The sequence below is a fragment of the Carex rostrata genome, chromosome 20 (genome assembly GCF_964058835.1).
Source record: "Carex rostrata chromosome 20, lpCarRost1.2, whole genome shotgun sequence".
NCBI lineage: Eukaryota > Viridiplantae > Streptophyta > Magnoliopsida > Poales > Cyperaceae > Carex > Carex rostrata.
Genome location: NC_135937.1, coordinates 1670473 through 1698411, shown reverse-complemented (window position 1 = coordinate 1698411; position 27939 = coordinate 1670473). Strand labels below are relative to the sequence as shown.

General features: G+C 33.9%; 1 protein-coding gene, 1 long non-coding RNA gene and 2 pseudogenes across 6 annotated transcripts; 2 read left to right on the top strand and 2 right to left on the bottom strand.

Annotated features, from left to right (window-relative positions):
• Positions 1-2470: 2470 nt before the first annotated feature.
• Positions 2471-6590, bottom strand: LOC144572654 (uncharacterized). 2 transcript variants are annotated; one of them, XR_013517767.1, is made up of 4 exons: positions 6467-6590; positions 6136-6331; positions 4060-4168; positions 2471-2731 (listed from the first exon to the last, which is right to left on the bottom strand). It is a non-coding gene; the product is annotated as an uncharacterized LOC144572654 (long non-coding RNA). The 2 variants fall into 2 exon arrangements; XR_013517766.1 differs by having other exon boundaries at positions 6136-6578.
• A 5003-nt stretch (positions 6591-11593) lies between these two features.
• LOC144572469 (thaumatin-like protein pseudogene) lies at positions 11594-12481 on the bottom strand (annotated as a pseudogene). Its single transcript, XR_013517739.1, has one exon. The product of XR_013517739.1 is annotated as a thaumatin-like protein pseudogene (transcript).
• Positions 12482-16819: 4338 nt separating this feature from the next.
• On the top strand, positions 16820-19585 carry LOC144572572 (uncharacterized). 2 transcript variants are annotated; one of them, XM_078322197.1, is made up of 3 exons: positions 16820-17713; positions 17789-19264; positions 19356-19585. In XM_078322197.1, exons 1-2 carry the CDS (start codon positions 16827-16829, stop codon positions 19260-19262), a joined length of 2361 nt encoding a protein of 786 aa, XP_078178323.1. In that variant the 5' UTR covers positions 16820-16826; the 3' UTR covers positions 19263-19264; positions 19356-19585. The 2 variants fall into 2 exon arrangements, with proteins under 2 accessions (XP_078178323.1, XP_078178322.1); XM_078322196.1 differs by having other exon boundaries at positions 16820-19264.
• Positions 19586-25558: 5973 nt separating this feature from the next.
• LOC144572752 (thaumatin-like protein 1 pseudogene) lies at positions 25559-26417 on the top strand (annotated as a pseudogene). Its single transcript, XR_013517803.1, has one exon. The product of XR_013517803.1 is annotated as a thaumatin-like protein 1 pseudogene (transcript).
• Positions 26418-27939: the final 1522 nt, after the last annotated feature.

Here is a 27939-nt window from a genome sequence, read left to right as displayed (position 1 = left end):
TAAGACAACTATTTCTAATATGGAAAAATATTCTGAATATTTTCCTTTAATTACAGCTTAAAGAAGGATCTTTTAAACTTGCTATGTCAATTTCCTCTTCACCGCCATTAGAACCTTGAATTTTTTTTTTTTTTTTCTGAGATGAAGGGGCTCCACTTTTGTACGAGCTCATGACTCAAAGACTCATAAGTCATACCACCTAAACTAGCAAAAATTGGTTATTCCCCAAACCTTATTTATTTTCTAATTAAAATTAAACCTTCAGAAAATATTAAATGAACTTGAGAATTTAGAAAGTCTGGAATACAAAAATTGCGGCCCATGTACATTGTTAGCTAAAAAAAAAAAATACAGAAAATAACAATGATAGAGATATGAAAATCAGGTCCTTAAAAATAAATATTTGAAAAACCGACCCTTCAAGAATCGCTATTTGAAAATCTGGCTTTTGAAGGATAAGAATTCAAAAGTCTGGATCTTGAAGGATGCAAACTTAAAAAGTCTGGGCATTGAAGGGTACGAATTTGTAAACAAAAGAAAATTCGTAGTTTGATCCTTTATAAATAATAATTTGATATCCCAATAACCTTCTTTTCGTAAAAAAATGAAAACCAAACTAAGGGTGGAATTAGAAATATAATCTAAGTGAAATTTTAATTTATCTTATTAGTTTGTAATTTGTATACAAAAAAGTAAATAGAAATTCTGACCCTTCTAAAATTTATAAATTGTCTACCAGTTTTGTAGTAATTTAATTCAAAATTTTATGCATCTCAAATAAAAAATATTTATCCAAATTTGAAATTTAACTATTTATTGACTAATTATCACATTCCACAACCAATCCATGCGTGATTCATGAGGGTGTCACCATCTTTGAATCGAGATCCACATGCTTGGACAAATTTCTCTCCCTATCTCCACAGTATCTAGAAACCAAGAAATATGCATAGTTGACTAACACTGGTCATGTATGCGCTTTGTCACCGTTTGTAATTATCCAAAGTATTTTTTTTGTTAATTTATAACACCTCTTTTGGAATACCTTCTCATAATTATCATTAGTCAAACAAATACAAGTGTCATAATTCAACCTACCACTCCAAATTGGAAACACAAATTCCACCTACAGAAGTGGTTTGAGAAAAATTAGTAGCAAGAAATTCATTTGGTCGCAGCAAATAAACGGATTTTTTAAAACTTTTTGTTGTTGTTGAATTTGTGAAGTTTCTTAAGATTATATTGACCAGCGTTTATAATATTACAATTTTCTTAGTAATAGTAGAAAAATAATATAAATGGGGTATCAGTATTATCACTAATAATACCCATACCCCGTTTATATTTTTGAATTCAATTAAGAAAAATAAACAATGATAGAGAATTAGCTTTTGATCTAGTATCAAAGGCACATGGTCTCCATATGAGAGGTTATGGGTTCGAAACTCACAAAGTGAAAAAATTCTCTTTAATATAAACAAAAGTTTGAAGGAAGCTGGTAGGTTAGACTAGGGGTGATTAATGAGCGAGCATGAGCGAGTTAGGGTATGCTCATGCTCGCTCATTAAGTAAATGAGCGAGTTGTTAATGAGCGAGTTTAAATGAGCGGATAAATGAGCGAGTTGTAAATGAGCGAGCTTTTAATGAGCGAGTTATGAGCGGCTCACGAGTTATGACTTGTGACTCATAACAAAATTATATAGTGTGTCCACGCATAACAAAATTTGTTAAAAGTCATCGTAATAAAATCCAACAGATTGTTATAATTCATTTAAATAAGTGAGTTGTTATGACTATTACTTGTTTTGGGCTTTTGGCGGAGGTTTTGATTCTGCCGATTTACAAAAAAAATGAATATGAAACTATGAATATTAGTATATTACACAGGATTAAATGTTACATTGTACTCATTATATTACACATAATTAAATATGAAACTATGCTCACTATCTATCAATTTTAATGAGGCAAGGTTGATGTTATACAGAATTACATAGGATTAAATATGGCAGGGATTAGGTGTAGCAAATTCTTAATGAGCGAGTTATGAGCGAGTTGGGTCATGCTCATGCTCGCTCATTAAATAAATGAGCGAGTTGTTAATGAGCGAGTTTAAATGAGCGGATAAATGAGCGAGTTTAGATGAGCTTTTAATGAGCGAGTTATAAGCGGCTCACGAGTTATGAGCGATTTACTCACCCCTAGGTTAGACCTCCACTTTTCATTTAAAAAATAAAAATAAAGGATAATATATATTTTTTACAGTAAAGATTTAACATGAATTAAATTTTAGGTGGAGTAGATTTCGGCTTTCGGTCATGAGCCTTTTTTTTTTGTTTATGAGTGAGTCTATGGTTGTCACACCCCAAACCAGGAATTCTGGATTAAGATGTGATCAACCTCGCCTCGTGCTTAATTAATCATTAAGCACGCAAGGCTAACCATAAGTAATAAATCAAACAGCAGCGGAAGCAAATATAAATCAAATATCCAGCATCCGTCACATAGCAAATAAATAAACATACACATACATAACATATAATTCGATCCATCTCGGATCCAAATAACACCATCTATAGAAGGGGATACATGATCTATCGAGCTCGTATATATAAACACAGTAATTACGAGACTCGTAAACCTAATCAAAAGTCTAATTCTAGCTAATCAAACGGGTGGCCATCGGGAACAACTCCTGACAACTCCTGCTGCGGATCGCCAGATGCTGTACCTAAAACCCACGAAACAACTTGTGGGTGAGCGACGAATCGCCCAGTATGTGACCCAGAATTATCCCCTCAGGGATCCTCTACGGTCAAAGCACTTTTATTTATAAAATGAATACAATTAAAATATGCACATGTGTGAACCTATATTAATAACTAAAAGAATTTATAATACTGTTGAATGATGCCATGATGCGATTATTCTATTATGCCAACATGCGAAATAAACCCAAAATAAAAATCAAGGTGTAATATCGGATATAAAGCAAGTCGGAATCCAGTACTCCTTGCACTGTGTGCCCAAATACAATAACAATAATAGTAATAATATGGATAAAGTAAATCACCCCGTGCTGTGCCAATAGGATCACAAGATCCAGCAATATAATCCAAGGACTGTGATCAGAGTGCAATGATACACGTTGCCTAGTGACATCGAGCATTGCTCCACAAGATAGTAGCACACTAGCCGATGGTTATATCAAATCCGGTGTGTCATCTCACCTAGACGATTCATAAGCCAAACATATCCAATAGGAGAAATCATACAATGCAAGTCGTAAAAATATCATCACCAGGGCCACAGAACTCGAGATCGGAACTGTGCCCTCACCCGCCACACCAACACCCGCCACACCAAATCACCAAATCCGCCATGGAACTCGAGATCGGAACCATGCGGTAGCGTAAAACAGACCTACACAGAACTCGAGATCGGAACTGTGCAGTCTCAAGTAATAAAAATGCCACCACGGAACTCGAGATCGGAACCGTGGTGGGGTAACCCGTTCTAGGCATGTAGCTCCTAATGTAGGCGTGAGAAACATCCCGAATCGTCCGTGCCACAGAACTCGAGATCGGAACTACTCACGTCAAATAGCAAAATGATCGAAAAATGATAAAATCAAGGTTTATACATATAATATAGTCCTAAAGCCATCCAAGGATCAAGTGATCCTCAGCTCAGTGGCTGTCGGGCCGTCCCATGCCAAGTGACACCAAGACGGAACGAAGTCACTCGGCTCTGCTCAGCTCTCACCAATGCATGCGTATGCACGTAATATAATACTAATATATTGTCTTCCACAGGAGGGAGACAACTAATCACCTAATATTCTAATAATATACTTATAATATTATTTAATTATTCTACTCCTAAAATATAGTAAATTCAGGTTTTTCAGGGCTTATGCAATTCTACCTACAGTGCAGAAAGGATAAACATGCTCTACAGTTTCAATGCAACTACTTAAAAATAAAGTGCAGATGTCAGGTCAGATGGATCGACTGGTAAGAGTACGCCCACGAAAAAGATAATTCAGATATCCCACACCTGTAGGGCTGGAGTCTCTGTCGCTAATAATCGGCGTGCTCCGCGTATGCTCCGAACTGCGGGTCAGTCGGATCGGCCCACGGGTCGGACTCGCACGGAGTTGACTGATCTGTGATCACGTAATTAAACTAATTAAAATCTACGCTAATTTTATTCTAACCCTCGTCCCAATTAATGTACAAGTCGATTTCTCGATTACTTCGATTTTATAAAATTTATCGGTTCAGTCAGTCGGACTGATTCGATTAGGCATATATTAATTAATTAATTAATTTCATGTCATCGAGCATAGCATTAATCTTAATTTACAGGTTTGTCAACTATTGATCATTCACTTTGGTCTAGTTTAATCTAATTTAATCCTAGTCAAATTTATATTCTAATGCTTTAATTTTGAAGATATATTGCTTGTATAAATTCAAATGTCGAATTATTCGTAATAAAATAATTGTTCGGGAGTTACGGTAATTTTTTAAATGTGCTATACTTAGTTAATATATTCTACTATCTACTCTCTTTGATTTAATTTAATTCACTATAATTAATCCCGTCGTTCGAATTCGATATTCGAAACCTAAATTATAATTTAAATTCCTAATTGTAATATTACGATAAAATATGTTAATTTAATAGTTATTATATCAATTCGTATTAGTTACGTATTTTATTATATACGGTTGCATTTGGTTATTCAAAACTTTAGTTTAATTAAAGTTTTAGAAACGTACCCTTTTAAACTAATTTCACATGTCTCAGTTAAAAATACAATTAATTAAATAAAATAAGCCATAATAAAATTCACGATTTCGATTCAAGTTTGAAATTATTTATTCTAACAATTAGGTCTAATTTATATTTTAGTTGTATAATTCGTTTTATAAAATTAAAAACAAAACCCTTAATTGGTTTACGTGTTTCAAATTAATTTATTGCTAAGTCGCGCAATTCGTTATTTTTATAACTAATTAAATCTCTACGTTTACTTAGCCGTTTCGAATCTAAGTCCACAACAACTATTTTTCGTTGCTAATTAATTGTCCTTTATTAATTAGCAACGAATTTTTGGTACAAGTTCGAACAAAAATGTTTAAAAGAACTATTTTAACTTTAAAAACTTTTTATGAAACTTTTATTTTAATTTAATGTGTTGGGTGTTTTAATTTGGTTTGTTTCGGGATCATACAGGTGTCCAATCGGGTTATTATAGTATCTGCTCAAATTATGTTATGAGTCATCATCGAGGCATCAGACCCTGGACGGTATAATCATTTCCCGAGCTATTTAGGTTTACGTAAGCGTTCGATTTTATTCGATTCCTTATTTTAACCCTAAATTTTAAGCCGCGTTTTAATCCAACAAATTAAGCATTTTGGAAATCCAAATTTCATAAATTTATTTCTTTTTATTTCCAATCTAATTCCTTCTATTTTCGGATTAGGCCTAAGCCCAATAAAATAAGGCACCTTTATCAATTATTTATCAAGGTCTATATCATTAAGAACCCAATTCACCTTTAATTTAATTCAATTTGACCCAACGGCAATACCAAACCCAATTTCATTTAATTCACTCAATTCGGCCGAATTCATACTCAAATTTTCAGATTTTGCATAGAGGCCCCTACTCTTAATTTATTTACCACAAGTTAAGCAATTTTCACACAACACCCCTTAATCTTATACCAATTTATGAAAAGGCCCCTATCACAACATTTACTGGTAAGCATCGGAATACACATGATCATCACAGCAAGTCAGAGAGGGTAATTAGCACCATACAACAATTCACCACAACATAAGAAAAAGGCAGCAACAAAGGAAATAAAATGGGGGGTCGACAAGGCAAGTCAAGGCACACATAAACCAGACAGAGGCAGACAAGGGTGGAGAAAAAGAGAGCACAACAAGTGCTGTACCAACACTGGTATAGCCTCGCATCGCAACCAAGCAAAAAGGCACAAACAACACCGATCAACAAACAAGGCACGAGCCTCAAGTCAACACACTTTGCCGGGAAAATCAACAACCCGAGCAAAGAATAAAATCCGATCAAATAAACGAGCATTTTAGAATTTACCCGATTAGAGCTAGCACGAGATGGAGAGGGAAATGGAAAGTGGCCGGCACCAAAGAACCGCCTTGTTTCTCAGCCATCACACCAAAATTCAGCAAGCACCGAGAAATCAAAAGCACCACAGAGGCAGTGCCGGAATGTGCCCGTATTTCAGTCGAGAGACAACAACGTACCGAGTTTCTCAAAATCACAACAATCTCTAAAAAATTTGGATAATTAGCACTCAATCAGAGGGAAAACAGAAATGATGGGTTTGAGTTCTCAACACATGAGATTACAAATTTCAGATTTTCAAAACACCCAAAAGAGAGATGAGGGCTTTTTATATACTCACGAGGAAGGCAGTAGGGGGTCGGCCAAGCCCAGAGGGTAGGCACGAGATAGACCCTGGTAGGTGTACGATCGCGCACAAGTCAAAGCTCTCGCGTGGGAGAGAGATGGGTTTTCTGACAACCGACGGGACGGCACAAGAGAGCGGGGAATCACTTCGGTTCCTTCTTCTTGAAGGAACCAGAGAGAGAGAGGATCTCAGCGGTGGGGGCCATAGTTCAGAGAGTGAAGAGAGAGCCGAACTAGGGTTTTCAACGGAGAGGAAAGAGACGGCAGAAAGAGAGAGACGGAGGGATTCGCGTGGGGTTAGGCTGTAAGCGAGAGAGAGAGGAAGAGAAACTGGAGGGGAAAAGGAAAAGAAAAGAAAGGGGTCCGGACCCGACCCCATTATCAAAGGGGGTTAAATCCCCCGTCAATTCAAAATGGAAGGTTGAGATGGTCTTCAAGATGCGTGCTAGATTACTAGATCAACGGTTCCAAAAATTCAGAAATTTAAATAACTTGATCGTTTGATCTAATATTACATTTCCATTCTAAATTCTGAATCGAGGTTACATAATATATTTTTATAAGGTCGTATGAATATTTTCAAGTATTTATAATTGAATTTTAGAGTCCGAATTATTTGATATTAATTAGTATATATATATTCTTATCCAATTCAATTCTATGGATTTAACGAACGAAGCTTGTAACGTTTATATAATGTTATTTGTACAAACATTTGTTTATTTATTCTTTTAATTGGAATTTGACATATTTATTTATTTACATGAATGAATCGATAAAATTTTGTTTACTTTCTTTCTAAGTTTTGCGATGGTAATGAATTTTTAAATTCATGAATTACACGCATAATTACCATTAATTTATAGAATTTTTATTTTGAAATTTTAGTTTCGTTCTAAATAACCAGATTAATCGAATCAATTATTAATTTAGTTAAGGACTTTTATTTAGTGTAAACATAATTTAGCAATTAATCGTGTTTTAAAATTTCAGAATGTAACAATGGTACTATGCATATTACGATTTGGCACCGTGTTACGGCTCTATATTCGAGTTTTCAAATCCTAATGGTCGATCCGAACTGTTCATCTTGTTCTCCATATTAATATGTGTTTGGAGACCAAATTTTACATTTTTTAAAATTTATTTACTATTTTTTTAGATTTATTGAAAATCACTGTTTTTGGATGGCCCAGAATTTTCAGATCAAGTGATTTTCTAAATATCTAAAAAAATAGTAAACAAATTTCAAAAAATATAAAATTTGGTCTCCAAACACATATTAATATGGAGAACAAGATGAACAGTTCGGATAGACCGTTAGGATTTGAAAACTCGAATATAGAGCCGTAACACAGTAACAACCCGTGATATGCATAGTACCATAGACTCACTCTTTGTTTATTGTCTGGGAGTTTGTACAGTTGTACTTAATTAAATTAGGCAAAAAAATAAAGTGGGCCGTTGGGCCGCTCATTAATGTTTAACCTGGGGGCTTGGAAGTTTCAGAATTTGAGCACCCCGAATTCACTTTGACTGTTGACTGATGGACTAAAGCTGTAAGGGGAGTGCTATACTGAGAGCAGCATTTGAGATAACGAGAGCTGAGATAAATTTTTATCTGTAAATATCTATTTTGTCCTTGCATTTTTTCTCTCACCTCAATTAATAGAAGAACTAATAAAAAGAAAGAAAATAAGAAGAAAGAAAAATTACATTTTGTCTGTCAATGTTTATTACCATTTGAAAGGATAAAGGATTCTTGGGGTTTAGAATCTTTCCCTCCGTGTTTCTCTTTCTCCTTCAATTTTTTTTTAATTCAAACTTTGTTCACATGTACCCAAAAACTCTTCAATTTTGCAAAAAAAAAAAAATTCAAATGTTACTGTTTTTGCATTCTTATTGCTTTTAGTTCTTTAATTTGTTTCTTTGAATGAATTTTGATGCTAATAAAGAATTTATAGAAATGATAATAATACGAGAGATAATATGAGATCTATGGAAATGACGCATTCAAGGATTTTCACTGATTTCCAAATTTATTTATTGACCTTCTGTTGTACATAATGTACATATTTTCAAATAAATATAAAAACAAGACTTAAAATGAAAACTTCCCAAGTCACTATCAAGCCTTAACTCCAAGAAAAGGAATGAAGAGCTTTAAGCCGAAATATGGGATGTAATCTAAAAAAATGGGCCTTTGTAATTTCCTAGAATGAGCCTTTGTAAAATAAAATAAGGGTCTTTATGCTTATTTCATATAAATAGTCTTGTCAGACTTTAATAAAAACAAGAAAAGTAGTAGTGTAGCATGATAGGTTATGGTATGCTATGAGTTTCCCTTTTAATCTAATCTATCTATGTCATTTTCATTGAATTAAGGCTTGTATATCGTCAAAGCAATCAGAATTACGTGGTGATTTAATTTGGATATGTTTGCCAATTTAGAATTACGTGTACTTAGACAAAAAAAAAGGTTTAGAATTCTGTGGTTCTGCTCCATTGACTTATTGTAGGTACCACTGGACCTATCTACACAGTTCACATTAAAATAGGGTATCTGCTACAATAAAAGGTCTAATTTCACATTTTTATTTAAATAATTAATAGGAAACTGAAGTTTGTTTTGATTAAAATGAACCATTTTTTTTTTAATAAAGATTAAAAAAAACCATTAAACTTAATGATTTGGCAAAGGTAGATCCAAATCATCCAATGCGTCATCTTATTCCACTCAGTACATATGTCAGTGAAATCTGAACAAAAAAATAGCTCGATGATGTTTTCTTTTAATAAGGTCAGCAAAGCTGACGTTTTGATTGATTTAAAGAGTTAATTATAAAGCACATCCTAATTATTTACATATATCTCTATAATTATGAAATATATTACAAGCTCGGTAGTACTCTATTAGAAATGGTATTCCAAAAGAGGTGTATTATAATTAATGCACGAGACGCTAGGAGTTTATCATAAAACAAAAGACCATATATGCTGTCCATACATGTGTCATCACTACTACAAAAATGATCATTGTATACTACACATTGTACACGAATTTGACAATTTTATATAAAAACTATGTAGAAATTGTAATTATTTGGAAGCTGGAAATATCTATGGGATCTCTATACGGATATTTATTAAAAAATCATTGTATAAAGCCTTGAGAGAGCTACACAGACGTTTATTAGAAATTGTACACGGATTATTGTTTAAATAACAGTGTAGAAAGCCTTGAGAGAGCTACACAGATATTTATTAAAGAACCGTGTAGAAAGATAGAAATTGTACACGGATGTTTTTTAAAATAACAGTGTAGAAAGCTTAATAGAGCTACACGGACCTTTATATAAAGAGCCGTGTAGAAATGTAGAAATTTTACATGGTTTTATGTTTAAATAACAGTGTAGAAAGCCTTGAGAGAGCTACACGGACGTTTAATAAAGAGCTGTGTAGAAATGTTATTTTACGGTTTTGGTTATATAAAAGGTCTTCTCCTTCCAGCGCCGTTTTGATCAATTAACAGTCTCTCTCTCTGTTTTGAATGTTTGTCTAATTTTTGCGCATAAGGAGGCCGGATCTGAGATCTTTGAAAGTGAGAAGTAAATAAAATGCCTAAGGTCTCCATCATCAGATCTGAGGAAAACCGTTGAAGATCAGTACTAATGCTTCTGCCTAAAGATGTTTGCACTTCAGAACTGTAAGATTTAAATTACTTTGCTATTTTATTTTAGATTTATGGATTCTGGATTGCTTGTATTTTTTAATTGCAAAACACGTCATGAATTATTAAGACTATCATTTGATATCAGAGCAATTATAAATTCATATAATATGCAATAATTTTTTTTACGAAATTGATTTTCAGTGGTTCGTATAAAAGTTATACAGATTCAATTAATTTTATGTATAAATATTTTCTTATAATTTTGAACGAAAATTTTAACTGAGAATTTTTATTCTATATTATGTATGCACATATATGTTGATGAATGTCATTTGGAGATGCAATATGTTGGAGATCTTTCACCAAGAGACATCATGTCATGCATCACATGCATACTCTTTTTTGATATGTTGGATCTAATACGCCTTAGTTTGTATGAAATTTCGGTCCAAACTAGATCATAACAAAGCATTTTGGCATTTTGGCCAAAGCTTGATCATGTGGTTACTAAGTGGTAAGGATATAACTTTTATACAAACATTGTATTAGATCCTGAGGAGTATATGTTATGTTTTATCACATGAGATTGCATGTACAAAAGGCTTTGTGTGTATATATATATATATATATATGTTGCTTGAATTGTAATCTTCTACCTTTTCTTGTTACTAACTAATACCAAATTATAATTGTAGTATGAACCAAAGCAAAAATGTTACACCAAGGAGCAGATCGACGATGTCAGATATATGTGGGCAAGGTGGTTTCAATTTAAATTTTGTAATGCTCAATATGGATTTGTATAATTTTGTATAATTTAGTGTACATAAATTATTTATAATGTTGTATAGTTTTGGAATTCTTAGTTTAAAATGCATCTATTTAATGTTTCTCTGTTTTGAAATTATAATTTTAAATGACTAACAAAATTGGAGGCTAGCCAGCAAAAAAAAATAAAAAAAGGGAAAAAAAAGGACAATTCTACACGGACATTTAACTAAAGTCCGTGTAGAAAGGTATTTAAACATAAAAAAATAGAAAAAAAAAAAATTCTACATGGACATTTAACTAAAGTACGTGTAGAAAGATATTTAAACATAAAAAAAAAAATAAGAGAGCTACACGGACATTTAGCTAAATATCCGTGTAGAAAGAGTAATCGTACACTGACATTTAGCTAAATGTCCGTGTAGAAAGAGTAATCGTACACGGCTGTTTATGTAATAATTCGTGTAGCTCGGTTATTTTGAGAGCGACGCTGGCAAGCGTTTGTACACGGTTGTTTATGTAATAATTCGTGTAGCTCTCGATAATCGTACACGGATAAATATTCATGGATTTCTACACCCTCGCATTCCACACGGCAGAAAATCCGTGTAGCTCTCCTGTTTATGTCCGTGTACAATCACTTATTCTATAGTAGTGCATGTTAATATGTAATGTATCTTGTAAATTTAGAACCCTCATATTAATTAGAAATGTCGTACAGATTTTATTCATATATTAGGTATGGTTACATCAACTGATGAACTGATCAACCTTATTCTTGCAAAAAGTGACATATATGGCTACATGTATATATATCGGTTATTGCAACCTGCTATTTCCAGCTTCTATGGGCAAAACACGACGTTGTAATTGGTTCCACCGGGACAAGTGAATGTGCTTGTCTGATCGTCTTTCGGGTAGCTATAAGCCTGGGGGCACAAGTTCTTGAAGTACTTTGATAACGTAGTGGGCCCACAGGAGCTGTTAGGCGCGGTGCAACAATACTCATCTGTCTTGTAAACCTGGCACGGGTTCAAGCACCCGCCTGTTGTCTTCAACTGGCTGGGGCAATTAGCATTCACATTAGCTGAGCAGTGTGCACCGGCACTGCTACATCCTGACGCCGGAACAAAGTTCATCGGGATGTTAAAACCATCAACCAATGAGATGTCATAGAAGTCCAAGTTGTTGAATTGGTTGAGTGCAAATTCGGCAAGTGTGTTCGGTGGTGACCCATAACCAGTGCAAGCGAGCTTGCCACAGTCACCGGTATTGCATTTTCCGTTGCCGTTTGAGTCAAAAGAGCAGCCAGTGCGGCCCCAGATGCGAGCACCAGCTGTGCCGGCTGCCACATTTAGAGTCCATGTTTGGCCTGAGTTTAGTTGTTTACCGCCACCTGGTGAGGCAGCTGCCCAGACGGTGTAGGAACATTTGTTGGTGACGGTGAAGGTGGCGGCATTGGTGAGAGTGAAGAGGAGGAAGGCGGAGAGAAGGGGAAGGAGAGCTGAAGAGGCCATTTTTGGTTTGTGCTTTGTTTGACTGTAGGTTGGTGCTTGTAAGAGATCCGTTGGAGTGTATTTATAGTTGCATGCATAGTGCTTGATACTTGATAGGCATCTGTCTTACAAATATTTAATGTTATCTTGACCGGTAAATTTGGTGCCACTTGATAAATTTTTTATAGACTTTTCTTCAGTTATTCCAATTTCCTCAATTATCCAAATTAAAGACAAGACTAAGGATCATCTTTTTGATATAGTAATGAAAAGATAATATTCTGAATATAAAGTTATGACTTCGAAATTTAAATGACAAAAATTATTTATTTAATAACATAAATATTGGAGACTTTACCTAGGATGTCAATGGTACAGTACGGGTCATACTCATATTCATTAAAAATTAATTTTATCCATATTATATCCATATTCATTAAAATTTGACTTTATCCTACCATACTCTTAGTTATCCGCTAATATTATCAGGTAACGAAACGGTAACAGGTGAATAACGAATAATACTAATATAATAATTAATTTTATTATATTTTACAAATTAAATATAAAAAACTCATTCATTTCACACATATATAATTGCATTTCTAATAAAAAAAAATGTACAATCAATTCCAACTAAATTGTTTTTATAAAGAAAGAAAATTCAATAATATAAATATTTATTTAGGTGGGTTGGATATTGAATTTAATATATATATTTAAATTTTTTTTAATTATCCTACTCGAGTACAAAATAGTAAGTACCCATACAATCATAACCTTACCCATTTAGTTAACGAAAAAAATTATTACTCATACTCTCATACCCATACCCAATAAGCTAACGAAAAAAACTTTACTCATATCCATCTTACCGAATACGATACGGATTAGATAAACAGCCAAAAAGGTAAAAAAAATGACATGGTTTTTTGATTGAGAATCGTATTGGATCTTATGTAATAAAATATACATTACAATAAAAAAAATATGAATTTAAATGCGAAGCTTATGGTCCATTTGGCACGAAAATCTACACAAAAAACGGGGGAAAAGAAATAACTCAGGAATGTTCATCCTTTAATATGTTTTCGCTTATTATATTTTTTTTTAACATGGAGGATTTTTCTAGTTCAAGTCCAAAAAAACCTGTAATAAATTTATAATTTGGTCCTTATTTAAAAAAATAATTATAACTTGGTTGATCGATCCTTATGCTTAGATCTGAGAATAACTAGCTCCTTTGGTACGACTTTGTGAAAAAGAAAAATATTTTTTTTTGTCAGCAACGACACAGCAATTAATAGTTTGTTGTGAGAACTGAGAATTTGTAGCATTTGCCAAATTACAAACATTTATTTGCTTCCCATTTTTGTCAGACGCTTAATTCGATCAGCCGAAGAAATAACAGGAAGCAATTAACTGTAACAAAAATTAATTATTTTGTTCTAAATCAAGTTATTTAAGCAGCCATATGGAGTGTCAGTGTGCCGATATCAATGCATGTGTCGATCCATATATAGTAGATTAACACCTTTCTCCATACATTCTGTAAAGAAGACAACTATTTCTAATTAATATGGAAAAATATTCTGAATATTTTCCTTCAACAAGAGATTAAAGAAACACCTTTTAAACTTGCTATGTCAATTTTTCTTTTCCATGCGCGACGTTGGAACCTTTAACTTAGTTTCTTGTTTTTTTCTTCTGAGATAAGGGCCTCCACTTTTGTAGGTGCTGACTCAAATTAAGACTGAAAGCATGCACCTCAACTAGCAAATATTTATTATTACCCAAAACTTTTTTTATTTTCTAATTAAAATTAAACTTTTAGAAAATATTAGATAAACTTAAGAACTTAGAAAGACAGATATAAAACAATTATGACCATGTATATTTTTAGTTAAAAGAAAGAATAAAAAATAATAATAATGAGTTTAGATCCGGACCGTCCGATTATAACCCAAACTTAAACAGTCCGAGGTGAAATGCACATGTCCTTTTAAAGTTCATGCAAAAATAAATCTGACAATCTAAATCTAAACTCAAATTTTGGTTTCAAAAAAAAAAACTCAAATTTTGAGTTATTTAAGTGATATGAATTCCATTAATTAAAGGGTACGAATTTGAAAATTCGTCTTTTCAATAATAGAAATTCGAAAGTTTGACCATTCACAAAATAAGAATTTCAAATCCCGACCTTTTTTTTGTAAACAAAATGAAAAATCAAACTTAGGATCGAATTAGAAGTTCTGACCATTTCAATTTTTAAATTCGTATACTATTTTTGTAGTAATTTGATTTAGAATTTTATATTTCTCAAATCAAATTAATTCCGTGTTATCCAAATTTGACTAATTATTCACTAAATTATCACATTCCACAAGCAATCCATACGTGATTAATGTGGGTGTCGCCATCTTTGAATAGAGATCCATGCGCATAGACAAAATTTCTCTCCCTATCTCCACGGTTTCTAGAAACCAAGAAATATGCATGCGTAGTTGACATACATTGGTCAATGGTCATGAATGTGCTTTGCCCCCTTTTGTAATTTTCCAATTTATTATTATTCTTTTCTTGTTAATTTATAACATCTCTTTTTGGATACCATCTCATAATTATCATGAGTAAAACGAATGAAAGTGTCATAGTTCAACGTACCACTCCAAATTGGAAACACAAATTTTATAAGATTCCCATGAATTTATTAATTTCTTCAGATTATTTTTTTGACATATGACAACACAAAAAAAAAACTTTAGTACTCGATTAAAGACTAAAAGAGACATCCGTGGTGCTAGAGTGGAAAAAATGGCATGGCGGAGCCAGCTGCGTCACGGTTACGGCACGACACGTGTGACTGTTTTGTGCCGTGATTCGCGTGTCCCGTGCCGTGATCATGCGAGTCACGATATGGAACGTAATCACGCGAGTCACGTGTAATTAGGACCGTTAGATCTTAATCAAATAGTGAATTTTGAATAAACTAACTTAAATTATGAAAAAAATAATTAAACGTGAGAAACGTAACCAGTTACGTTTAGACACAACATGCGGCGTGACCATTTATGTGACTCGCGTCAACATTTTAATCACAGCACGACATCGCACGTGTCACTGTTTAATTTATCACGGCACTGCACTTTTTTCCAATCTACGTGGTGCCAACAGTTTGTTTGTTGGGAATTGCTCTGCCCTTCCACCTGTCCACTAAATTATAAATACTTGCCATTTTTTCTTGCATTTAGTTCGCAATTCAATATAGCTGAACAGTGTGATAAGAGGACGTCGGCACTTTGTTCTGTGCAAAATTAAGAATCTGTTCAATTCCTACGGGAATATTTGGAAATTTTTAATTTATGGATGCTTTTTATTTCTGTTGTTTAAATTCAATTCACATTTTCTACAGTTAGGATTTCTTTTTTAATTTTACCCTTGTCTTTCAATAAAAATTCAAGTAGCATTATCTATATGTACTGCACTATATAATACTGGTTGATCCATTGTATACCCAATCGGCAATCAGAATTGAACAGTACAGGAATTGATTAACACATGGTTAATATAATTAAAAGACAAAAGGTCTGTGTTCATTAACCTTTGTCCACCATTTGTCTACAGCCAGGGGCGGAACCAAGGTCTGGGCCTTGGCCCCCCCTTGGCCCAGAAAATATACAGAGGCCCAACCCCCCCTTATTCGGTCAAGTTCATTCATGAAAATTTGAAAAGCCCATTTGAACTCTATGGCGCAACAGGCCAACAGACGACAGATAGAGATATCTCTCGATATCGCCTCTCTCTCAGTCCGATCTCCCGCCGCCCGCCGCCAAACTGCCAAAGTAATCTCTCTCGCCGGCGCCACCTCTTCTCCGTCGTGCCATCTCTCATCTGTTGCGCCACCTCACCTCTGCTGCATCTCTTAGCCGTTTGAGGCACCGTTTCTCCTTGAATCAATTTGATAGGGTTTCATCAAAGAATCAATTGAGTATTTGAAGTTGATGCAAGTCATTGAAGATTTATTTTCTAATTTGGGAAATTAAGACTGTTTGGTTGATATTTGTGTCACTGTGTCAGGTTCGTTCCATTGAACAGGAACAGGAAGCACGAAGCAGGTCAAGTTTCTTGTTCGATTACTTATTTGAGGTAAATCATCTCTTATTATCTTTAAATTGGATCACTTATTTGAGGGATATTAAGACTTTTTTTTTTTCTAATTTCTTGATTTCAATTGGATTGACCGGGGTCAATGATGCAAAAATCTGAGGTGAAATTATTTGCAAAATTGGTACTCAGCAAATTAATTGTCCATATATCATTCACAAGTAGTCCAGTTTGAAAACCAAGGTAGCAAATTAGCAATCCAAAAAGTCAAACTGTTCATTGTCATTTTTTTTTTTTTTTGTAAAATTGTAGGAATGGAGAAGTATTACAAACCTACGTCAAGAAGCAGTGAAACTGAAAGTAGTTCGCAAAAGAAAGCACGTGTTGAGTTGAGTCCAAGTGATATAATTGCTGATCCAGGACTTCGCAAACCAATTGACGAGTATGACAATGAAATTAGAGATCAAGTTAGAAGAGCATACTTGTTGAATGGTCCAACTCAACAAATTGGCCATACTTTTCCTCGTAAAAAACAAGGAGATCATTTCAGGAGTTTTCAAGAATCCTGGTTCAAGAAGTTTGATTGGTTAGAATATAGTGTAGAAAACGATTCAGCCTATTGCTTTTATTGTTATCTTTTTAAGCAACCAGTAAGGACTGATAAATTTGGATATGAAATCTTCACACGGCAAGGGTTTAACAATTGGAGGAAAGCATTGGATGCCTTTAAGGAACATGTTGGTGGAGTAAATTCTTGCCACAATAATGCAAGACGACATTGTCAAGATTTCAAAAATCAGAGACAGAGTGTGTCACACGTGTTCACTTCACATAGCAAGGAAGCCGAGATTGCGTATAGAGTTCGCCTCACTTCTATTTTACATGTTACAAGATTTCTCTTATTGCAAGCTCTTGCTTTTCGTGGACACAATGAGACTTCTAGTTCTAGCAACAGAGGAAACTTTTTGGAGTTACTAAGCTGGTATAAAGAAAAAAATCCCGAAGTTGCTAAAGTGCTTTATGAAAATGCTCCTGGAAATAATCAGATGACTTCCCCGCTCACACAGAAAGAGATGGTGAAGGCTTGTGCACAAGAGACCTCACTTGTCATTCTTGATGAGCTTGGAGATAAGTTGTTTTCTGTACTTGTTGATGAGTCTCGTGATGCATCGATAAAGGAGCAAATGGCTGTGGTTGTGAGGTTAGTAACTAATACTTCAAGTTTAATTACTATTATTGTTAGTAACATTCTTAACTTTATTGTTGTTGTATGTAGGTTTGTGAATCAGACTGGGCATGTGATTGAGAGATTTCTTGGTATTGAGCATGTTTCTGATACTACTGCGTCTTCATTAAAAGTAGCATTAGAAGGTTTGTTTGCTCGCCATGGTTTATCCATCTCTAGACTACGAGGGCAGGGGTATGATGGCGCCTCAAACATGAGAGGAGAATTCAATGGACTGCAAAGACGAATTTTGAATGAAAATCCTTATGCCTTTTATATCCATTGCTTTGCTCATCAGTTGCAGTTGGTGGTAGTTGTTGTTGCAAAGTGTAGTTCATATGTAGCTGATTTCTTTAACTATACCACTTTAATTGTCAATACTGTAGGTGCCTCTTGTAAAAGAAGGGATCAATTACTTCAAGATCATCATGACAAGATTGTGATGAAATTAGAGAGTGGTGATATTTTTACAGGAAGAGGAAAAAATCAAGAAACTAGTCTTGCAAGACCAGGTGATACCCGGTGGGGTTCACATCACACAACTTTGGTTCGCCTCTTTACAATGTGGGACTCAGTATTGAAGGTATTGGAGAATGTGAGTGATGATGCAACTAATCAGACACAAAAAACCACAGCTGCAGGTTTGATAGAGAAAATGGAAAGCTTTGAATTTGCATTTATAATGCATCTAATGCTAAAAGTTTTGGGTTGTACTAATGAGTTATCACGTGCATTGCAAAGGAAAGATCAGAATATCGTTCAGGCAGTTAATTTGATTGTGGTTACAAAGCAAAATTTGCAACATATGAGAGACAATGGATATGATGAATTATTGGAAGAAGTTAAGGGTTTTTGTATGAAGATGGAAATTCCTGTTCCCAATATGGATGATAAAATACCAGCAAGAGGTCGTTCAAGGCGTGATGGTCAAATGGTAAAGTATTCACATCGCTACCATGTTGATATTTTCTTGGTTGTGCTTGACTCTCTTCTTTTTGAAATGAATGAACAATTTAGTGAAGCATCTACTAATTTGTTGAAATGCATTGCTTGTCTTGATCCGAAGGACTCTTTCTCTAAATTTGATCATGACAAACTTCTTGAACTTGCTAGTATTTATTCTGTGGACTTCTCACCCTTTGACTGTACATTTTTAAGAAGTGAACTCGGCACATTCATTTCTGATGTGAGAAATAGTACAGAATTTTCAGCTTGTCATGATCTTGCAACTTTTGCTATCCTAATGGTTCAAACCGAAAGACATTTGTGCTATCCATTGGTATATCGCCTCATTGAGTTGGCCTTGATCTTACCTGTGGCAACAACAACAGTTGAAAGGGCATTCTCAGCAATGAAAATCATTAAGACCGAATTGCGCAATAAGATGGCCGATGAATGGATGAATGACAACATGATTTGCTACATTGAGCGAGAGATTTTTGCTGCTATTCATGATGAAAGGATTTTGCAACGTTTTCAAAACATGAAGACTCGAAAAATTCAACTATCTCAAATTAGTAATTAGTGGTACGTTTTCTAATTGAAAAATTTTAAATCATTATGATTATGAGATATGAATTCATTATAAGATTGTTTCTTTAATTTTTTTTCTATGTAGGTTGTTTTGATGTTTTGTTTTGACTTCAAAATATGAAGAAGGATTCACCAAATAGGTGCTTTGTTACTTAATCTAATATTTATTTTTGTTAAATATTTTATTTTAAAAGTAAAAGATTACGACAATCGATAATTGCTAAATATATATTTTTATTATTTAATCGTGTAACATGAAACTAAAACTAATATCCTGAGAGTGTGAGAAACTAGTTAGGCCCCCCTAGTTTTCATTCCTGGTTCCGCCACTGTCCACAGCCCTTATCCACTTCCGTTTAACTGATTTTAACAGACTCGGTCCCACATTCTAACGGAAATTCAAAACCTTATCAGATTCCGCGTATTTAAATCTTTCTTCCCGATTGTCTCTTTCCTTTTTAAATTTCATTTTAAAAACTTCCTTCTCGATCAGATTATCTTCCTGCTGAGGCGATTTCCTTCCTCTTTTAAATTTCTCTTTTCTATTTCGTCGCGATTTCTAACTCCGATGAGAACACTAGCGACTGAAGCGCACCAAGTGGTCGTAGTTTGTAACATCAATTAGATTTGGTCTTTGGACTCAAAAGATGAGTCGCCTTTGGCGTATTATTGATCTACATAGATATGCATACTATTGGCGTATTATTGATCAATCAGATGCCTCATGTTACTTTGATTCTCTCTCTCTGGTTTGGTTTATCTCTAATTTATAATTTTACAATCAGGTTGAAAGGTTATGTAGAGTATTTTACCGGATATAGTTCACAATTTTACATGATATATGCATCATTTTACAGTATTTATTATTATTGATGTTTAAAGGTTTACAATATATATATAATTCACAATTTTACAGGATATAGTTTACAGTAGAGTGTTTTACAAGATATAGTTCACAGTTTTATAAACTTATTTATTTATTTTTAGATTCAGAAATTTTACAGTATATATGGAATTGATTTATAGTTTAGATTTAGATATTTTACAGTATTGATTGTTTGTAAGTTGTATGTTTTATGTTTGTAGTTTAAGTTGAAATTTTATATTTTTTACAGTTTATTTTATCCTTTTCATATGCTTATTTTAAATTATTGAAATTTTATAGTTTTTACGTTTTATTTTCACAGTTTACATTCACAATTTCACAGTATTGAAAATTTATGTTTTTTAATTTGTATTTTAATCGTTTTCATCTGCTAATTTTACATCATTTTAAATTTATAGTTTTTACTTTTTATTTTCACAGTTTAAGTTTACAATTTTACAGTATTGCAAATTGATATTTTTTAAATTTTATTTAATCTGCTAATTTTACAATTTTACAATTTTATAGTTTTTACCTTTTGATTTCACAGTTTAATTTGATAATTTTATAGTATTGAAATTTTTTTTTAACATTTTATTTTATCGTTTTCATCTGTGAATTTTGCATGTCTGTGATTTTATAGTTTGTACATTTTATTTTTATAGGTAAATTGTTCAACTTTACAGTATTCAATATTTTGATGATTTTATTGTGTGTTCATTAAATTGAGAAAAAAAGAATAAAAAAAATAATCGAGAAATTTAATTTTGTCTTTTTATCACGTTTTTTTTGTTAAAATAACTGCTAATAACTAACATTAACTGCCAATAACTTCCTATATAACTGCAATTTCTGAAAGTACAAATTTTTTGTCCTGTTGTGCAAGTTGCAATGTGTTTTTAACTATCATGGGACCACTTCAAATAGTTGCTGGATGTTTTGTTTTTAACTGATATATTTTATGTGATATATTGTATAATTATATAGCATGTAGATGTAGTTTTACAGTATTCACGTAAGTCAAAGCTGTGGACAAATGGTGAACAAAAGTCTGTGGACAATTAGACGCTTCCTAATTAAAAATATATAATTGAGCAAAAGAGTTTGTGCAAATGCAATCTAACGTGTCAATGCACATTAATTTTTCTGGGAATTGATATGTATAATTATATATTAACCTGAATTAGTGCTTAGTATCAATTCACTTAACAGAGCACAAGAAATTCACTTAACCTGAATTAGTGTCATAAGAGGTATGTAAATGCATTTTGATGAACATTTGTGTTGAGCAAAATTAGTAAGCAAGAAGTTCATGTGGGCGCAACAAATAAACGGATTCTTTAACCCCTTTTTTTTGTTGTTGAATTTGTTAATTATTTTCTTAAGAGTTCAGTGGAGCCCGTTTATATCATAACAATGTTCTTAATTAATTGGTAGACTATCGAATGCATTCAAGTCCATTCACTAATAAAAAAGAAAAAAAAATTACAAAAAAAGGAAGTTTGTTTGATTCAGTGACGAAAATAAGAAGCAAGAGTGAGGATATGGTACTTTGCAATGCTAGTTTCTTACATTGGATTCATATATCTATTTTTAAAGTCTAAATAGTCGATTTGAACCGCTCAACATTATTATCATATGAAAATATACTTGGAGATCAAATTTTATATTTTTTTGAAATTTTTTTTAAAGAAGGGCAAAAAAAACATCCTCGAGCTAATATCTTACTGTAAAGCACAACAAACAACCAGGATTGATTTGACGGGAGATTACATGGACGTGGTCACGTGGTGATTTAATTTGGATATGTTTGCCAGAGTTAGGCTTGGATAGTGGATTGATTTTACCCCAGTCGGGTATACCCGCCCGTACCCGCCGCCCGGGGTACCCGTGCCCGAGCTCGGGTATGGGTCGAGTACGGGCAAAAACCGGACCGGACCCGTTATTTTGGACTAATACCCGACCATACCCTACCCGAGTTTACCCGTACCCGACTAAACCCGTACCCGTATACCCGACCACTGTTCATCCCATTTCAAAATTCAAAAAATCTGATTTTTCCCCCCCAAACCAACAAAAAAAACCAGAAAAAAACCAACAAAAAAACAAAAACAAAAACAAAAAAACCAGCAAAAAAAAACAGCAAAAAAAAAAAAAAAATACCCGTACCCGCCCTACCCGTACCCGTACCCGCCTTACCCGTCAAGGGTACACGGGTAAGGGTATAGGACGGGTAGGGTATGGGTTTTGAAAATTATACCCGCCATACCCGTACCCGAATACCCTTGTACCCGAGTATACCCGTACCCATACCCGAGACGGGTATACCCGGGGTACCCGTACCCGAGACGGGTATACCCGGGGTACCCGTACCCGCCTGAGTTGCAAACCACTAGGCTTGGATAGCATAGTGGCCTCTATGCTACGGCTCAATATTCGAGTTTTCAAAATCCAAACGGTCGATCCGAACCGTTCATCTTATTCTCCATATTAATATCTGCTTGGAGACCAAATTTTATAATTTTCTGAATTTTTTTACTATTTATTAAGCCACTTTGAAAATCGCTAATCCAACAGTTTTACTGTTTTGTGCAGCCACCGTTGGATCAACAATTTTGTAAAATACTTAATAAATAGTAAAAAAATTCAGAAAAATGTAAATTTTGGTCTCCAAGCAGATATTAATATGGAGAATAAGATGAACGGTTCAGATCGACCGTTTGGATTTTGAAAACTCAAATATTGAGCCGTAGCATAGAGGCCACTATGCTATCCATAGCACCCCAGCCTAACTCATGTTTGCCAATTTAGAATTACGTGTACTTAGACAAATAAAAAGGTTTAGAATTCTGTGGTTATGCTCCATTGACTTATTGTAGGTACCACTGGACCTATCTACACAGTTCTCATTAAAATAGAGTATCTGCTACAATAAAAGGTCTAATTTCATATTTTTATTTAAAGAATTAATAGGAAACTGAAGTTTGTTTTGATTAAAATGAACCATTTTTTTTAATAAAGATTAAAAAAAACCATTAAACTTAATGATTTGGCAAAGGTAGATCCAACGCGTCTTGGTGAAATTATCTTATTCCACTCAGTATATATGTCAGTGAAATCTGAACAAAAAAATAGCTCGATGATGTTTTCTTTTAATAAGGTCAGCAAAGCTGACGTTTTGATTGATTTAAAGAGTTCATTATAAAGCACGAGTTAGGCTGGGGTGCTATGGATAGCATAGTGGCCTCTATGCTACGGCTCAATATTCGAGTTTTTAAAATTCAAATGGTCGATCCGAACCGTTCATCTTATTCTCCATATTAATATCTGCTTGGAGACCAAATTTTACATTTTTCTGAATTTTTTTACTATTTATTAAGTATTTTACAAAATTGTTGATCCAACGGTGGCTGCACAAAATTGTAAAACCGTTGGATTAGCGATTTTCAAAGTGGCTTAATAAATAGTAAAAAAATTCAGAAAATTATAAAATTTGGTCTCCAAGCAGATATTAATATGGAGAATAAGATGAACGGTTCGAATCGACCGTTTGAATTTTAAAAACTCGAATATTGAGCCGTAACATAGAGGTCACTATGCTATCCATTGCACCCCAGCCTAACTCATAAAGCACATCCTAATTATTTACATATATCTCTATAATTATGAAATATATTACAAGCTCGGTAGTACTCTATTAGAAATTGTATTCCAAAAGAGGTGTATTATAATTAATGCACGAGACGCTAGGAGTTTATCATAAAACAAAAGACCATATATGCTGTCCATACATGTGTCACCACTACTACAAAAATGGTCATTGTACACTGCACATTGTACACGGATTTAACAATTTTATATAAAAACTGTATAGAAATTGTAATTATTTGGAAGCCCGAAATATCTATGGGATCTCTATACGGATATTTATTAAAGAATTAGTGTATAAAGCCTTGAGAGAGCTACACGGACGTTTATTAGAAATTGTACACGGATTATTGTTTAAATAACAGTGTAGAAAGCCTTGAGAGAGCTACACGGATATTTATTAAAGAACCGTGTAGAAAGATAGGAATTGTACACGGATGTTTTTTTAAAATAACAGTGTAGAAAGCTTGATAGAGCTACACGGACCTTTATATAAAGAGCCGTGTAGAAATGTAGAAATTGTACACGGTTTTATGTTTAAATAACAGTGTAGAAAGCCTTAAAATAGGAATTGTACACTTCAGAACTATTTGAATCAACTATTTAAATTTTAAAGACAGAGATATAAATTCAATGCACGAAACGATCAATACATTGCAAAGGACACTCAAGTAGCAAACACTGAAATTTGATAAGGGAACGGCAACAATACAGCCCATGGACCTAACTGGATTTCCCTTTTGGAACAAGATTTGAAAATAAATAATAGAGCCTTAAAGCCGAGATTGAATGAAACTGACTCCCATGGCCCACAACATGAAAGAGTCTATATGGAAATCAAAGAGTCTATATGGAAATGAAAAAGGCTGTCAAAAGTTTGCTTTTCAAAAAATTATCATTCAAGACCTTATAAATTTGTGATATTGTATAGAAAGGGCTATTGTGTATAAAAAATAAAATTCAATTGTACTTCTATATACTTAGTAATATAATTTTGAAATGATAGGAGTAGCTTAACACCCCCTAACTTACACTAATGTATAGGGGTTAGCACCCCCTAGCAAACACTGAGATATTAATTGGTCCACTAATGGATAATAGGGGGGCGCATGCATGACTAATTAATGTATATCAACTACGCATTTTTTTTTGTTTTTTTTTGTTTATAGAAACCGCTAATAAATATCGGGAGAGAAATTTCGTCCTTGCGTGTGGATCTCTATTCAAAGAAGGCGACACCCACATGAATCACGGCAGATTAGTTGTGGAATGTGATAATTAGTCAGTAAATAGTCAAATTTGGATAATGATTTTAATTTAAGAAATATAAAATAATAAATTAAATTACTACAAAATTAGTGGATAAATATTAAAATTTTACAAGGGTCAGAATTTGTAATCATTTTTTATACAAACTAATTATCACTTGGATTTATTTTTAATTTCCACCCTAATTAAGTTTGGTTTCTCGTATTTTTGATGAAAAAAAGGTTGGTATATCAATCCTTATTCTTTAAATTCCACCCTAAGTTTGGTTTCTCATTTTTCTTTTGACATGAATTAGAAAAATTATTCATTGTTTCAATAAAAAAATCTGACCTAATCTTTTCTTAGTTTCGAAGTAATTGAGGAATATAACTGGAAATAAACGAAGACAACCCTGTCAAGTTTATCAAGGACTACACCAAATCTACCAGTCAAAATAACATAAAAATTTATGTAACAGAATGCTTAGACAGGCACCATGCAACTATAAATGCACGTGCACCCCAAAAGGATCTCTTACAAGCACCAATCTACACTCAAACAGAGCACAAACCAAAAATGGCCTCTTCAGCTCTCCTTCCCCTTCTCCTCTTCTCCTCCCTCCTCGCTCTTGCCAATGCCGCCACCTTTACTGTCACCAACAAATGCTCCTACACCGTCTGGGCAGCTGCCACGCCAGGTGGCGGTAAACAGCTAAATTCTGGTGATACATGGACTGTAGATGTGGCAGCCGGTACAACCGGTGGCCGCATCTGGGGACGCACCGGCTGCTCTTTTGACTCAAATGGCAATGGAAAATGCGATACTGGTGACTGTGGCAAGCTCGCTTGCACTGGTTATGGGTCACCACCTAACACACTCGCCGAATTTGGGCTCAACCAATTCAACAACTTGGACTTCTATGATATCTCGTTGGTTGATGGTTTTAACATACCGATGAACTTTGTTCCTGCCTCGGGATGTACCACTGACGCTGTGCACTGCACAGCTGATGTGAATGCAAATTGCCCGAGCGAGTTAAAGACAACTGGCGGGTGCTTGAACCCATGCCAGGTTTACAAGACAGATGAGTATTGTTGCACCGATACTAACAGCACCTGTACGGCCACTACGTTATCAAAGTACTTCAAGAACTTGTGCCCCCAGGCTTATAGCTACCCGAAAGACGATCAGACAAGCACGTTCACTTGTCCCGCCGGAACCAATTACAATGTTGTGTTTTGCCCCTAGAAGCTGGAAATTATATATAGCAGGTTGCAAGGATGGATACATGCAGCCATTTATATATTGCAAGAATAAGGTTGATCAGTTGATGTAATCATACCTTAAATATAAGTCTTTTGAATAAAAATTTTACGACAATTTTAATATGAGGTTTATTTATGAGTTAGGCTGGGGTGCTATGGATAGCATAGTGGCCTCCCGTGCTACGGCTCAATATTCAAGTTTTCAAAATCCAAACAGTCGATCCAAACCGAAAGTTTGTACGTGACTCCCTAGCGTTAATTTCTCAAAATTAATTATAATGCAATTCCAACGAAAGTTTGTACGTGCTGTGTGATTATATATATTGAGCCAATTGAATTAGCATTAAAACATTATCGAGCTAATTTTTTGTTCAGATTTCACTGGCACATATATATATATATACACACACTGCATGGAATAAAATAATTTGAGCAGGACGCATTTAGATCTACCTTTGCCAAATCAACAAGTTTAATGTCTCTTTTAATCTTTATCCAAAAGGTGGTTCTTTTTAAGCAAAGCAAACTTCAGTTCCTATATATTAATTCTTAAAATAAAAATATGAAATTAGACCTTTTATTCTAGCAGATACCTTATTTTCATGAGAACTGTCTGATGAGATAGATCCAGACATCCAGTGGTACTATATATAATAAGCATTGGAGCAGAACCACGTAATCCTAATCCTTTTTAACCTTTTAAAAAAATAAATTCTAATCCTTTTTAGTCTAAGTACATAATTTTAAATTGGTAAATATTTCCAAATTATATCCCCCAAACCTCCCGTCAAATCAAGCCTGCTTGTTTGTTGTGATTTAGTCAATCAGTCAACAGTCAAACGAAATCGTGGCGCTAGCTCTAAGCCCCCAAGTCAAACACTTAAAATGTAAAAAGATATAATATGAGGTGAATTTTGAATTTGAGTTATTTCATAATCTAATGAACAAACTTTAACTATTAAATAACAAATAAACATTTTAGTTTTTATAAGTTTTATAAGAAAGACTAAACTATATAAAAACTTAAAAGAAAACAAATTCAATTAAATTATAATATACACAGTTAAAATAATTAGAATTATGGAGATGGCTTAGTTACTTTTAGATTACACTAAAATCTGCTCTTGAGAATAAGCTACCAAACAAAAAGAAACCCATACATTGGAAGGAGTCCGTATCCTCTGAGGTACCTGACTCAATACAGTTAGATCTCCTGCAGTCCTAATCTATCGATTGAAATTTAGTGTCTATTTAGAATATTTTAGATATAGAGGTTTGTTTTAAAATTTGTATCAAATTAAATCTGACAACTGAGATCTAATTGTACTCAGTCAGGTATTGCACTGGATATGAATTCATATTTAATTCAGAGGACTGCAAAGTAGCTCTAGTCAATGAATATCAGATCTACTTTAGATTCTTTGTTGCGCTTCAATACCGTTCGATCTGCTTTAAGATCTATGTGTTTTCCTTTAATGTACGCTCTCACATCAATTTTTGTGCGTATATATTTTAAAGCAGATCAAACGGTCCTGAATCCATGCATTGAACCCAAAAGTAAGTCTAGTGCCCATCGCCCATCGGACACCTCTTCCCCATAAACAAACACGGTTCTTCTTTGACTAGTACATATTCTCCCTTCC